The sequence below is a fragment of the Panicum virgatum genome, chromosome 1N (assembly GCF_016808335.1).
Source record: "Panicum virgatum strain AP13 chromosome 1N, P.virgatum_v5, whole genome shotgun sequence".
NCBI classification, from domain to species: Eukaryota; Viridiplantae; Streptophyta; class Magnoliopsida; order Poales; family Poaceae; genus Panicum; species Panicum virgatum.
In genome coordinates this window covers 64,682,759-64,697,326 of record NC_053145.1, presented here as the reverse complement: position 1 = coordinate 64,697,326, position 14,568 = coordinate 64,682,759, and the positions used below count along the sequence as shown (strand labels likewise).

General features: G+C 44.7%; 2 protein-coding genes across 4 annotated transcripts; one reads left to right on the top strand and one right to left on the bottom strand.

The window, feature by feature from the left end:
- Positions 1-1,364: 1,364 nt before the first annotated feature.
- LOC120657476 (DEAD-box ATP-dependent RNA helicase 1-like) lies at positions 1,365-7,295 on the top strand. 3 transcript variants are annotated; one of them, XR_005668195.1, is made up of 10 exons: positions 1,365-1,650; positions 2,562-2,796; positions 2,938-3,192; positions 3,780-3,931; positions 4,152-4,329; positions 4,439-4,626; positions 5,101-5,305; positions 5,746-5,851; positions 5,960-6,129; positions 6,784-7,295. XR_005668195.1 is itself a non-coding variant. In XM_039935789.1 (9 exons), the coding sequence occupies exons 1-9, from the start codon at positions 1,514-1,516 to the stop codon at positions 6,064-6,066; spliced, it is 1,563 nt and encodes a 520-aa protein (XP_039791723.1). In that variant the 5' UTR covers positions 1,365-1,513; the 3' UTR covers positions 6,067-6,385. The 3 variants fall into 3 exon arrangements, 1 of the variants encoding a protein (XP_039791723.1); XM_039935789.1 differs by lacking the exon at positions 6,784-7,295 and having other exon boundaries at positions 5,960-6,385; XR_005668196.1 differs by lacking the exons at positions 3,780-3,931; positions 6,784-7,295 and having other exon boundaries at positions 1,381-1,650; positions 5,960-6,385.
- A 947-nt stretch (positions 7,296-8,242) lies between these two features.
- Positions 8,243-12,338, bottom strand: LOC120657477 (transcription factor LRL3-like). The gene is made up of 7 exons (XM_039935790.1): positions 11,827-12,338; positions 11,650-11,730; positions 11,274-11,453; positions 10,889-10,954; positions 9,919-9,984; positions 9,735-9,803; positions 8,243-8,953 (listed from the first exon to the last, which is right to left on the bottom strand). The coding sequence occupies exons 1-7, from the start codon at positions 12,193-12,195 to the stop codon at positions 8,576-8,578; spliced, it is 1,209 nt and encodes a 402-aa protein (XP_039791724.1). The 5' UTR covers positions 12,196-12,338; the 3' UTR covers positions 8,243-8,575.
- Between the last annotated feature and the right edge of the window lie 2,230 nt (positions 12,339-14,568).

Sequence of the window (14,568 nt, the reverse complement as noted above, 5' to 3'; positions counted from 1 at the left end):
CCGTGTCTACCTCCGATGTTCTTCTCCCCTTGCGTACGGCGTGCGCCTGATGGATTGGAGATATAAATCGTGATGAGGGCGATGAATTCATATCGGAATCGGAACCCTAACCTTGTCCGTCACCAGACTGCATGGAGAGTCCGATCGACTCTGGAAGACTGGAATCTCCATGAACTCGGATAAACAAATCCGATTCGTGGTTGACCCCTTGTCGTTAGCTGGAGCTGCACGTGCCTCAGTTCATTTCATCACAGTTGGTACCCAGCACCAAGGTTTTCGTTATCGGAATTTTAAATTTATCGGAGGTTATAGAGAAATAAGATATATCGAAAATATCGGACCAAATTAAAAAAAATCAAATTATTTTTATTTTTTTTATAGAATTTGACTTGAAATTATTTCTAAGCTATATTAAGCATCACTTGTTCACAGATAAACAAGAATACAATACTATGAGAGCAGAATTATCGCGCGGGTGAATTTGAGATGTCTGTGTAAAAGCAGAATAAATAGCAGATATCAAATTTTATCTAACCCTAGGGATAAAAAGAAAATATCGGAGATTTCGGCCAATATCGGCCCAGCAGCTTTGCGACCTCTCCCTCGTGTAAATCCTGATTCCTGACGTCCCACCAGCGTGTGCAGGTCTCCCTCGACTCGGATACAACGACTTGGAGCCGATCGCTCGAGTGGAGCCTGAAGCCAAAAGCTCAAGCTCGGCTCCACAGGAAATGCTCTCGTTACTTGTTAGCAGTCCAGCAGTCCTACTTGCCGTGAGGGTTGGAGCTGATGCCTGATGGGCAGGTGCTCTAGGTGATGATGGGACTGAAGGCCAACAGGCAACAGAGGCGTGGTTGCATTGCATTGTGAGGGAAGACGACAAGCTACGGAATACCTCATGGTATATCTGTTGTCGGCGCATAGAAAACTTAAATATAAATTAAATTCGTTTTATTTAGTGCAAAGCAATTTTCCCTAGTTTTTTGGATTTGTTTGCAAGTGCAACGACCAGCCGCTCGGTCAACTTGCACATGGGGTGGTCGCCGGCCAAGTCCTCACCCGGCTCAACGCCACCGTGCAGCCGCGCAGCACCTCGCGCAGCCTGGGAGAGGTGCTGCTAGGACTTGGAGCCTAGTAGGTGCGAGCCGAGCCGAGCCGAGCCGAGCGCTTCGTTTTCCTGCCGCGGAGGCGGAGCCCCTAGGACTAGGAGCAACCCTCCGATCTCCACGTGGACGGCATTGGAGGAGGGCTGCAGGGAGTTCGGTTTGCAGCCGTCCTCCACCAAATTTTTCCGGGCCGGGGGCGTGGGGTCAAAACGTGGCTGGCCCAACAGAATACAGCCCAACCCATCCCACCCCACCCCCAATCCAGCGAGCGAGTCCTCCTCGGCTCCTCGCCGTCGCAGCCACTCCCTGCCCGCCCCCCCCCGCGCCGCCTCGCATCACCAGTGCTCCTCGCCGGCTTCAGCTCCTCCGCGAATTTATCACATTACCTGAGGCGAGTTCTGTCGCTGATGGTGGCCATGGCGAGGAAGGATGAGGAAGAGGGGCCCGCGGACCGCGTGCCGCACCTGCCGTGGATGCGGTACCCCGTCGACATCGACGCTTTCTCCGGCTGCCCCGTCGCGCAGCTTCCCCGCCTCGACCCCAGGTGCGCTCTCGGCTCTCGATGCTCCCGCGTTTTCCTTGTGATCACTTGAAACAGGCGATTCGTTAGTTTGGTTGCTTCATTGCTGCTAGGAGTAGAACTAACTATGTGGTTTTAGTTTTGATTTTGCTGTCTGTAAGTCGGTGGGGGAAATTACAGTGCGGATGCTATTTAGTTTTCACTCTCGTGGAGTTAGGAGTAGGATTTTTTTGAAAAGCTTTTAGGAGTAGGATTGTCTTGGAATTTAGCTTGCCTTGCTTGGTTGCTCGCAGAAACTGTTGAGCTGGATGGTGGTTGCTGCTTCTGCAATTTGTTAGGTCCGAGGTTCTATTTCCAACTAGGTTGTCTTGGCAAAGCTTGGCGTGTGGTGATAATCCGCCCAGTGACTAGCTTGTGTCACTGTGCTTAGCATTTTGGTTCTTTCGTTATAAGAGTTACTAATACTATAACTCAAACATGACCTCAAGTCTATATAAACTTTCACAACTTTTTGTAGTCCATTCAAGAAATTGTAATGTCAGGCCTTCAGATCACTTAATTTAGAAAGGTTACATGCATCATCATACACAATCATGCTAGTTAATATCACCTTAGTAAATCCTGTTCAAATCAACACATAAATACACTTATCATATTCACACTATTATCATCATCAATCCATTCATTCAACCATAAATGCCCCTGTGATGCTTCCGGCCTTCCGTTAAAAGCATATTATAGATGAATTCTGGAAGATCCGATTTCTTATATTCATAATAATCCAACGGATCCAAAAGGATGTTGTCAAGTTCCTTAGCAATTCATCCTTCTTGAAAGGGACTAGACCTCTAAACTATCAAGTTGTCAAAAGCATTTTTATTGCAGTTAATCTATCAAGCTAGGGAAGTGTCTGATGGGTATGTTTACCATTGTAGATTAGCAGAGGCTTTGCAGAGAATGGGAATTGAATCATTTTTTCCAGTTCAAGAAGCAGCTTGGGTGGAAACGATTGGTCCTGGTGCTTTTGAGAGGGATGTATGTATTAACTCCCCAACTGGATCTGGCAAAACTCTAGCTTATGCCCTACCTATTGTGCAAATGCTCTCCACACGGAAAGTAAGGTGCTTACGTGCTTTGGTTGTGCTTCCTACACGGGATTTAGCCTTGCAGGTTGGTGCATTTTTTTGTTTACCTTTTTGAAATTTATCTCTCCTCTCCTAATTCATAGCGCCCACATTTGAGTCTGACATTATCCATTTCATATCAGGCCAAAACAAATGAAAGTTTTATTCTGTTTTTAATCAATTGCAGGTTAAAGAGGTTTTTGATGCTATTGCTCCTGTGGTGGGCTTGTCAGTAGGTTCAGCAGTTGGCCAATCTTCAATTGCAGATGAAGTTTCCAATCTTGTCAGGAAGCCCAAACAAGAGCTTTACCCAACTATTGATGAAGAATATGTCAAAATGGAACCACAGACTAAAGTTGATATATTGGTGGCAACACCTGGAAGACTGATGGATCACATTAACATGACAAACGGTTTCAGTCTGGAGCATCTTCAGTACCTGGTAGGCTCATTGGTAACTTTGTTGCGTAACTCTTTTTACATCTCCACAGTGCTTGGTATGCTTACATTGTCGATAGTTTTTGTTTTCTCTGATGAATCTAATGTCCTCCTCCATGGAATGGTCTGTTTTAAGCCTTGAAAGATCACTGTAGTTTGTGTGTGCTTTGTAGACTGTACACTAAAATATGTGAAAGGAACACACCAGGTAGATTTTTAGTGAGATTATGCCCTGGTTTGTGCCAGAGTGTGCAGTTTGCTTTGTGCCTGGTTTATATCCAGATATATGGAGATGTGTATGATATAATGGCATCGATGCATGATTATTCTGGACCAATTTGTGGCAACACAGAACTACCAGATTCACCTCTTTAGATCCTTAGTACATATGTCTTTTGGAACCATGCAACTTGCAAGTTTCAATATAATTTGACATATGGGGCTCTTGTTGTTTCATGGAATTGTAGTGTTTTTGTCTAAACATACAAACCTTTGCTTTATCCTTTTTTTAGACTGCTTTAGCCTTATCATGTGTGTGTACTTTTTCAACTTTCTAGCACCTCATATTTCATTTATTATATTGGGATTCAGGTCATTGATGAAACAGATAGGATGTTAAGAGAGGCTTACCAATCCTGGTTGCCAACAGTTATCGAACTTAAACACTCAATTGGCAAAGATCGTTCCTGGCACGACACTGATGTGAAAACTCTACTTCATCCATTGACTACTGTTAGAAGATCGTAATTCCTATTACTAATTAATTACATGCTCATGTAGTTTCCTCTTTTAGTAAAGGTCACATTGTATGTTCATATTATCATCCACCTCTTTTATTAAGGTTAACAAATTTGCCCATATTCTCCGTACTTGCATTCTTGTCTTTCCGTACCATATGAAGAGTTTAATACAGTACTATATATTTTGTTTGAGTATTTAACTAATCTGCTCTGTACCATGTAGAGGTGTTGAGCGTGGGTTTAAAGGTAAATGCTATCCAAGATTAGCAAAGATAGTTTTGTCTGCTACACTGACTCAAGATCCTAGCAAGCTTTCTCAACTCGAGCTGCACCACCCCTTATTGTTGAATAGTGGGAAGAAGCGTTACAGAATTCCTGCAAAACTTGAATCCTACAAACTGGTATCTCTCTCTTTTATCTTAGATCAACAGTTTTGTGCCATTTAAGTGTAAAAGTACTATTGGAAACTCTTTTGCGCATACTCATATTTGTTCTATGCTGTAATTGCAGATTTGTACATCAAACTTAAAGCCACTTTCTCTCATTGTTCTTCTCCAAGAGCTGCAAGGGAACAAGTGCTTAGTTTTTACCTCATCTGTAGAATCAAGCCACAGACTAAGCACGTTGCTGGGATTTTTTGAAGACTTGCCCTTTAAATTTAGTGAATATTCACGCTTGCAGCGAGAATCTACTCGAAGGTAAGCTATCAAATTACAATTGTTTAACTTGATAAATCAGAGTTTTTTTTGTTGAGTTTTGGTTGATTAGCCACATCATGATTAACAAGAAAAGAATGGGACTCTTGTCTCTACTTGGATCTGCCTTACTAAGGTGCTGAGGTCATAATCTTTGGTTTACATGAATGTGAATTTAGAAAAAAAAATTACTTCGAAAGTAGGTGATCTGGTGATGATGGGATTAGAGAATGATATGAAGTTGAGCTCATCCCCAACTTGAGACATTAATTGTTATGGGATATTATGGCCATGGTCTATGCGTATGTGGTAGGTTAAATTAGGAATAGGTCATACAGTTGGAGGAATAGGTGATGAGCTTTTTTTCTCTCTATAAATTAGGGATGTAGATATCAAGTTTGTTTCTATAATAGTCGAGATTGGTAACTTAAGTGACCGATATGATGCCATTATACTAATTTATTTTCTCTCTTGTAGGAAAACACTGGAGGCCTTCAAGGAAGGGGAAATCGATGTTCTAATAGGTACTGATAGAATGGCTCGTGGAATACATATTGATGGTTTAAGATATGTTATCAATTATGATATGCCACCATATGTGAAAACATACATACATCGAGCGGGGCGGACTGCAAGAGCAGGGGAGTTTGGTTCCTGCTTCACCTTTTTAAGAAAACATGAGGTATTGCTCTGCCTAACGATAATAGGTAGCTTTCCCAATGCCTGTGTACGCATAATTATATTGTGAAAAGGTTGCAATCTCTTTCTCCTTCCTGTATGGCTGTACCCTTGGGGTTAGACTCATGGACTGTGAGCTGAGTATTTGTTGAGCTGCTGGATGTTTGTTTGGTACCATATGATTTGGTGTGGAAAGTTGTTATAGGGACACTGCTCAGTACTGACTACTGAGCACTGAGGCTTCCTGACTTGCATTAGGAATTAAGAATGCATAAGCACTTTGGTGTCCATTCTAAAGTGAAATATAACTATGTACGCTACTAGATGCCTCCATTTTATTACCAGGCATACACCCAACTGGATCATACCCAGAGCAGTTGCAATAAGAATATACTTTGTGAATTATTTATTTCTATTCCAGTTGCTGAGCCAAATGTTTTGTAGGTTAAAACTTTTAACAAAATGCTGAAGAAGGCTGACAATGCTAGCTGCAGTCGTCATTCATTGCCTGAGGAATCGATAGAAACACTTCGTCCAGTTTTCTCCAGTGGTGAGATAATGGTCCTGTAATTAGGATGTGCTGGTCTTTAGTTACTTCTCACCTATAATTTTAACATTCCATTCATTCTAACTATTGTCATCTTGTTTGGTTTAAAAGCTCTGAAAAAACTGGAAGAGTCTCTGGAATCAGAAGCAGCAAAGAAATCTAATTCAGGAGATAAAATCCCAAGTGGTTCTAAACGAAAGAGAACAAACCAGAAGTGAAGCAATAGATTAGCTTTAGTTCTGCAGTATTGATGTCGCATCTGCATTTGCTACAGAGATTTGGTGAGATCTACTCTCTGAGATGTCATGCAGTTTTTCTAAAGTACCATACTACCATTATATATTTTTTCTTATGTTCAGTGTAATGTTGGTGAATTGCCCTTACATTCGTCAATGGGGGAAAAGAGAGCCATGAGGCAATTTCTCAGTTAGAAGACAGGCTAGAATGGTGTATAATAAACCTGTAATTTGAAGTGTGCTTGACTTTGATTAATCAAATTTGAGATTGAGCCTGGTCATTCTGAATTGGACTTGAAAATTTGAGCCAAATCTTTATTCTACTGTTCAACTTGTTAACATATCCAGCCCTTGCATCATATACATCATTTTCTGCTTCCTTGATTTCTATGCATCTCTTATGAGGTCTTACATAGTTACATTCCAGCCATTTTGTTCTCCACTAACAAGAGATGGTTATATCTTATATATGGTACTTGCATTCCAGGTTCCAGCCATTTTGATCAGAATTCAGAACAAAATAATATCCCACATCTTTTATCATAGATATCTAGTAGTCTCCACCGACATATTTTGTTATTCAGATTTGAGAATGAATTTTGAAGGATCCTCTGTGCAGAAGCTCTGATGTTCTTAAGAGTATAGTAGTAATTTCCCAAGCATATTTATTTACTGATGTACTACTTTTCATTTTGGCAGCCAGCATGACTTCTTAAAATCTTGGTGACATAATTTCAGATTCCTACTTCTATATGCCCATATCATCTAGGTAGTTCTGAGCCCCAACAATTCTGTAACTGGTTGGTCGTTCATTATGGATACCCAAAGTAAGACGGATGATTTCATATGTTTGCTGTGCATTCCTGTGTCCTACCTCCGCGCAACTTTCGCCATGCCTTCAACAGGCCGATCCATTTTGATGAATGGTACAGTAAATTTCTCGGTCATGGACAGTTGGAAAAGCATCCTTCTTTCCCTTATGTGGTGTTCATCATTCACTGTGCATTTATGGCTGGAAGGAGGCCACCCCAAAGAAAAAGTTGGGTACCTTCACATCAATGTATCGGCAGCAGTAACCTTTCAGTTATGCTTTACACTTGGAATATTCCTTTCTGTCTTTGTCAATACAATTTTTTTACTCAATTATTTAGTGCCATTGATCGGGAAATGTCAAACTAGCATATCACTCGACTGAAAACCTCATTTCCTTCTCTCCAACTTTCAACATGATTTTTTTTTTGTCTTGGTTGGTAACAATGGGAGATCTCATCTGCATCCTTGCAAAAAAAAAAAAAAAATCGCAATGTCTTTGTGCTCCAGTTTTAGACTGCCTTCCCTTCAGTTGCCCTTGTTCCCTAGAGCTATCAATGGGAGTTGTTTAAAGCATGATAAAAGATGCTCTTCATTTACTTCACCAACGTGGGTGCATCTCCTTACCAGGGATCCTGCTGTTATCAGGTAAATATATATGCCCATGATCCTCTCGTCTCCATTTGTTTACTCGGAGCCAGCCCATCGCGATGTGCGAATTGAAGGCAGGGAGGGAATATTGCCACTTAGTAGCCTGCACGCACGCTCATTCCCTCGCCCTTCTCGTATCATCCAGCCTTGTTATCGCCTGCGCTGCAATCATTAACGCTGCATCATCACATTTGTAGGTGGTTAGGGGGGAAACTAGCTGTGGAATGTCTTTGCCGTCTGATAGGATAGTTGTACATGGTTTCTTTTTGTCTGGAACTGATACGTCTGTGCCTGCAGATCGAGGATTAGGATACATCCTTCGCAGAGTACTATTTACATGTATGTTTTCAGATTGTTCAGACCATTAGGCGCTCGCAAACAATTGCTTGGCACCGTTCCTTTGCAAGTAGCCATGCGCTGCAAAATAAGCACCTTCCCCTCTATAATGTTACATCAGGGAACCCTTTATGTGCTTAGCTTTAAGGTACACTCTGGATATCTAAGGTTATCGGGTGGTCCGAAAAGCGCCTAATTTCAGCAGTGGAGAGGAGACTTTGCAGCTCATCTGTAATTAGGCGCTTTTCGGATGAGCTGCATCCCCGTTCCATCTCACATAATCTTTCATTTTGTTGACCAGCTTTGCACTTGATACCTCCCTAACACCCAGTTGATAATTTTGTAAGCGGGATGGGATATGAATACGATCCTTTGGACCAATAATTTGGATTCCTCCTCACCTCCACCTAACAAGAGACACGACAGCTCCACGACAAATTTTGCAGAAAAAGAAAGGTAGGGATAGAGGAGCAGGGGAGGTAAAAGAGACCAGAAAAGCTATTTCGCAAGAACTTGAAAAGACGGAGCTAAAGGTTGCATGATTCAACATCATTTCTTATAATATAAACAAACAAAAGGAGGGCAGGAAAGGTGGAGGGAAAAGGCCTGCTGCACCATTTCACAATTCCACCCCTACAAGACCACCCTTTTGAGCACACAACCTCCCGAGAAGGCAAGAACACCGCCTCTGCCTTCACTGTTTACTGCCGGCACCAGCATCCTTGACGGTCCGGGAGTCATCGCCGCCGGCGCCGTTCATCAGCGGAGGCGACGCAGGGTTGCCGCCTTCATGCGCAGGGCCTCCTCTAGCACTGCCCATTGAGCCAATGGAGGGGCGGGATAGGAGGGACGACGATGTGGCAGAGGAGATGGCCGAGGCTAGAGAGATGGGCATCAGGCAGAGCCCCTTGCCCTGCAGGTACTGCATGGCGGTGCCCATATCCTCCTCCATCAACCTCGCCACTTGTTGCTCCGTCACCTTCAGGCTGCCGCCGCCATTTTCACCATTGCCGCCGCCGTTAGCAGCATCGCCATCTCCGCTGTCGCTTGTACCATTCCCATTCCCATTGCCCTGCAACAAGGATTTGAGTTTGATGCGATGGCAATTTGGCTGATGCACAAGATGATAAAAACTGACAGGCATCTTCTCAGCCAAGATGATAAAAAAAAACCATGAACATTTTGTCAAATTTCACTCGGTTGACCTTGTAGCAGCCGGGACAATTTTCAGGAGTTGGGGGATTCTCCTAACTGGGCTAGTAGCCTCTGCGGCTTAAACACCTGATACCCTCTAATCACTTTTCAGGCATGTTTTTCCTTTTTGGCTTGAGTCCTGATCAACAAAGATTCCTACAAACCTTTTCCGATGTGTTGGCCACTAATGCTTGATCAGTTCCTTAAGCAAAGTTATGGCACATATTTCTTTTTGATTTCGTGCAATTCTGCAACAATGCTGTTTGGTTTTCTTTTTTGGTGACTTTAGCCCTCGAATGCCAAAGGTAGAATCGAATTTTTTTTATATTGATATCCTATTATTTAGACTTAATCATGAATCAACTTTAGACTGACATAAACAATTTTCTATGGGCTAAACGATTCTTAAATGGTTCGGAATGCCAACTTTAAGGATGATGAAATTATGAATACCTATTTGGACCTAACCAACGGTCAAAAGCATAACACTTTCCCTGATTGCTTTATGCTTCAGTGAACATCATTAGAGCATTTCAGGGTTCAACATACTTGCCCCACATATATTAGTTAGCCTCTGGCTTTGTATCAATTGGGGTCGTTGCTGGCACTTTAATTAGTTTTCAAAATAATAAAAGATTATATGAAACAACCATAGGTACCTCTGATGACATGTTAGCAACTAGAGGGCCGACCCCTGCAGCTCCACCTAATCGGCTCATGCTAAGAACCTGAAACAATGAGAAACATTTGAGGAGGATAAGTTTTGTCCAGTGCCCAAATTATGAGCAGAACTTTGAAAGCCATCCCACGGTAACCTAGCTAGGTGTAGCAAAGCAGAAATACCTTGACTTGGAGCTGGAGGAACTTCACATAATCAATGATCTCATCGAGCATTGATGCCTTGTCGGTCTGCAAACAAAATTCCATACGATCACTTCAGCAACAGTGATCTATGTCCATTCTAGTTTGTGCTGTCTGTGCAAGCTCTATCGACTAAGACACGACGAGTGATGTTTTTATTCCAAAGGGCAGCAAAAGAGCATTCGTTATTGCTTCATGATACTCTAACAGTGGCTGCAAGTAGTGCCGAAAAGGATCTCAAATGTGCCAAATGGAAGCTCCATCGTGGCACGTGGTGTTCGTGGGGAACAGAAGCTGGAGTGTTAGAAAATGCTCATGTCTCCGGCTTAGTGTTTTGCATCTGTCGCTTAGTTCAAGCAGGGTATGTCTCGAAGTTCATGTATATCTCTACATTTTATACCAAAACCTAGCTAGTTAACCTGCCATTCCCCTCAAAGGAAACTTGTGGCTTCCAGTGATCAACATTCCCCCACATAAATATCATGTAATAGTTTTGCGGCCTTACTGGCAACAGATTTTTACTACTGCTATTCCTAGACCATCTTTTTAAAAAATAAAGCACTAGACCATCTTTAGAAGCTACTAATCACTAAAACACATCCTCCAATGGAGGTCCAACACGTGTGGCGTCAGCCAAGCAGTGAAGTGGGCAAATGCACAATATATATGCCCTCACTACCAAGTTTTTCTATTCTGTAATGCACTTGTTATTTTACCAATGTTACATATAGGAGAGCATAGCACGTTATACTATAACAAGTCAAGGTAGTGTATCAGCCAAAGGCTGAATTTAAGGAAAAACGTACTCCTACATCACCCCACAGCACAAAAAAAAGAAATGTGTGCACCCTCACCACATCTCAAGGAAAGCTTCCTGCTACTTTGTTCAAAAGAAAGGGCAAAAGGAGAAAAGAGGGGAGAAAAGAAAAGATAGGGGGAAAAATTGGTCTACCTTGTTGGCGTTAGGGACCAGCTCCTGCAACGCCTTCATCCTCTCAGCTATCCTCTCCCTCCGGAGCTGCAACAAACGCATGGCGAGAGTGAGCAAGAAGACACACAGGAGATGCACAGCTGAAGTATGAAAGTGATAGGCAAAGACCGATTTCATCTCTAATTCTCTGCTGTATCTCAGTATCTGAACACTGAAACCAAAATTTGTGGCCAACAAACTTTGCAGCTTAAATTGGAGCAAGCGACAGTGAAATTGAAGTCTGTGATAGGTCAAACTGGCGTCCGAGAATTGTGGAGCTCCAGCACAACGCAGGAGGAGAGGAATACAGTGATGCAGGCATTAAAAAATGGAGGGAGAAGGGAAAGGTGGTGGGAGAGTGGCGTACACGTTCGGCGATGCTGTGAGGGTCTGTCGCTTGTCCCCTCCTCGCCCGCTGGCGCTGCTGGCGCGGCGGCGCAGCCCCTCCGCCCGGCGACGCTCCAGCTGCCGGAGCGCCCGCCGGTGCCGACCCGCCGCCACCCGAGGCCGCGCCTCCTCCGAAGCTCTGCGCCGGCATTGATCCGCCCTTTGACCACACGAGGATAAAAGACACGGTTTTCTCAGTCCAATTGATCAACCAAGAAAAAAAAAACTAAACAAACTTGCCAGCAAAATTGAAGAACTGAAATTCTAGTAGCTTTGCCAGTTGCTTGCGCCATGAGTGCAGAAGCAAAGCGACTGTTGTTGGATATATAATTGAGAGTGCAAACGTCCTGATGAACCTGCCCGAACTGCGGCGGCACGGCGGCGGCGCCATGCATCCCGGCGGCTCCGAATCCGTTGTATAGTGCCTGGTCGCCTCCCTGCAAAACACCAAAACCATGTCAGCGACGGGGCAACAAAATGAAAGCTCTCCAGGAGGCAGGCAGAGCGGAGCAGAATAATAAAAATAAAATTACAGCGGCATTGGGGGACTTGAAGGCGGCGTCCATGTCCTCCCGCGCCCGGTCGGTGAACAGAGGCAGCGGCAGGAAGCCCGCAGCGCCGCCGTCCTCCCCGCCGGCGGCGAGGCCGTGCAGGTCGCTGAGGTGGAGCATGACGGGCTTGTCCCCGCCGCCGCCGATCTGGTGGTGGCGGAGCCGCGAGGCGAGGAGCGCGGACTCGTCGAAGGCGGCGTCCTCGGAGGCACCCGCGGCGGGGAGCTCCCAGTGGGACTTGCCGGAGCCGAGGTCGGACCACGCGGCCGGCAGCGTGGACAGCATCTGGTCGAAGAAGTCGTCCTGCCCGCCTCCTCCCACGCCCTGCATTTCGCGGCCGCTCGGCTGCATGGGCGGGGGCGGCGAACCGGCGTCCGGTGAGGCGCGCGGTTCCTTACTTGGCAAGAGCCTGTTGCAGGGAGATGATGGCAATGGCGGTGAGGAAGGGGAGCGAGCGAGCGAGAGGAAAGGCGTTCGCTGGGCTCGGAAAGGAGTGGGCGTGTAGCGTGCGGGGTTTTATAATCGCGCTTTACGTGGCCAAATAATGGTGTCCTGATGTTGCAAAACCGTGCAGGGAGGCCCTTGGATTTCTTGGGAATTCTTCAGTGGCCCCTTGTATAGCAAGCAAGCAAGCAGAGAGGCCTGTCACTCTTGATTCAAGTCATCAGGTGAGGTGATTGATTCCCGTTGTCGCGCGCGCTTGGGCTTGGCCAGCCGCATTTGACCGCACGGGCAAGACAACTCTCCTTCCGATCCGTTTCGTTCCACAGCAGCTGATGAACAGAAGAAGGTGAAGATCTCTATTCTCTAGTAGCTTGCCAAGAGGTTCTTGTACGGTGAAATCGGCCAACAGCTGAAACGGCTGTGGGTTTCTTCCATTCGTCACTGGGAGAGATGACGAGGTTGAGGCGCAGGAGACGGCGGGAGAGTATCGGGCGAGATTTCTTCTGGTGGCTAGAGGAATTCAGAAATCGCGAGCGAGATTTCAGCCTCGAAGCATCATCGGAGCAAGGCCTTGTTTAGTTCTTTTAAAATTCCAAAACTTTATAAGATTCCACATTATATCGAATCTTTGAACATATGCATGAAATATTAAATGTAACTAAACAAAATAACTAATTATGCAGTTTGTTTATAATTTGCGAGACGAATCTTCTGAGTCTAGTTAACTCATTGCGGAATAATAATTATCAAATACAAACAAAAATATTATAGTATTTTACAGATTATTTTGCTGATTCACTTTTATGCATCTAATGGCAGAACAAAGCGGTGGTTGACAAATGACAGCAAGAGCCAAAGCAAAAGCAGCAGCAGTTGTGTCTGGGTGCAGCAGGCCCGCAGGAGCAGAGGCTCGGCAGCTACTACAGCTACAGCCACGGCTCGTACAAGACAAAACACGAGCACCCTCTCTGCCCACTCTCTGCGCGCTGCGGCTGCGCTTCTTCTTCGCTCGCAGAGTCGCAGGAGACAAGACCTGCGAGGCGGCGACTTTTCTTTCTTTGCCCTCTCTTCCCCTCCGATTATCAGATGTATCCGCTGACTCGTTCGTCAGTTCGTCACTACCGCCATTAGCAAAGCTGCTTGCTGCCTCTCACTCACGCCAACACGTCCCGGGTCAAATGGATATGCTACGTATCCGTCACCGTCTCATGACGCATGCCTGCCTCGGAACCGTGACCTGTTTTCCTCGAGAGAGCGCGCGAGAGGATCAGAGGAAGAAACGTGCGTGTACGCTTCTGCCTCTGGTTTCCATTGTCGTATGCTAACTTAGCACTGGTTCTTCAATCATTCAATGGAGTAGCATGCTTGTGTAATTGTTCTTGTAGGCAAAGATTTGATGGTAATGCAGCTGAGGCATGGCGATTCTGGAATGGCCACGGAACTGACCTTAGAGCAGATTGCCAGATTGGTTGACGGTGTGTAAAGTCTAGGAACGTGGTATGGTGCCACATTCCTCGTACGGGAAACGCGGGTACATTTTTGCTCTAATAATATTAAAATCACTCTTAAATAATGTACCATGTGCCATGTTTCTCGATCTATCGATCAGAAACTTTTTGTGACTGGTCATAGACTATCTTCTGTACGTCTGTGGATATACAATACTACACTGCTGGAATATTTGCAAGGAGACAACCCCTATCTATATGTACATCGATCTTTGATAGGAAGAATCTTGCTTTAGACTGATATTTCGTTTGGTAATAAACCCTTTTCATCAAAGGAAAAAAAAAGAAAGCAAGCTGGCTTCTTTGGAGTGGGTGACGAGAGAGTGAGTTGTATTTTTTGTTCCAGTAGGGAAATTGCGGTCAATTTGAAGTGATTTGTATGCAGAATAGGTATTTAATTCTTGCATCGTAATTCCTAAAACTGCTATCGATATATATGTCGCTCCAAAGATGGAAGAAGCAAAGAGCAAGCTGGTCAAGTAATCACCCCATAAAAAGTAGTAACCCATAAAGCCACAATATTCAGGGTATCCCATGTCTCCTCCAGGAGTCATTTCCTTGACATTGTTTAGACAGAATAACTATCTTCTTCATCAGCCAGCAATCTCCAAAACACGAAAGGGCGTCCCACGGCCATTCCCTGGCCTGAGAGCGTGGCCACGTAGCGTGTGTTTCCTGGCCGTTTGATCGGCCATATGGATGGTTCGGATCGTTCGTTTCCCAGTAATTTTGCAATAAGCCCCTCAAACTTAGAGAAACCAACCCGCCGTCC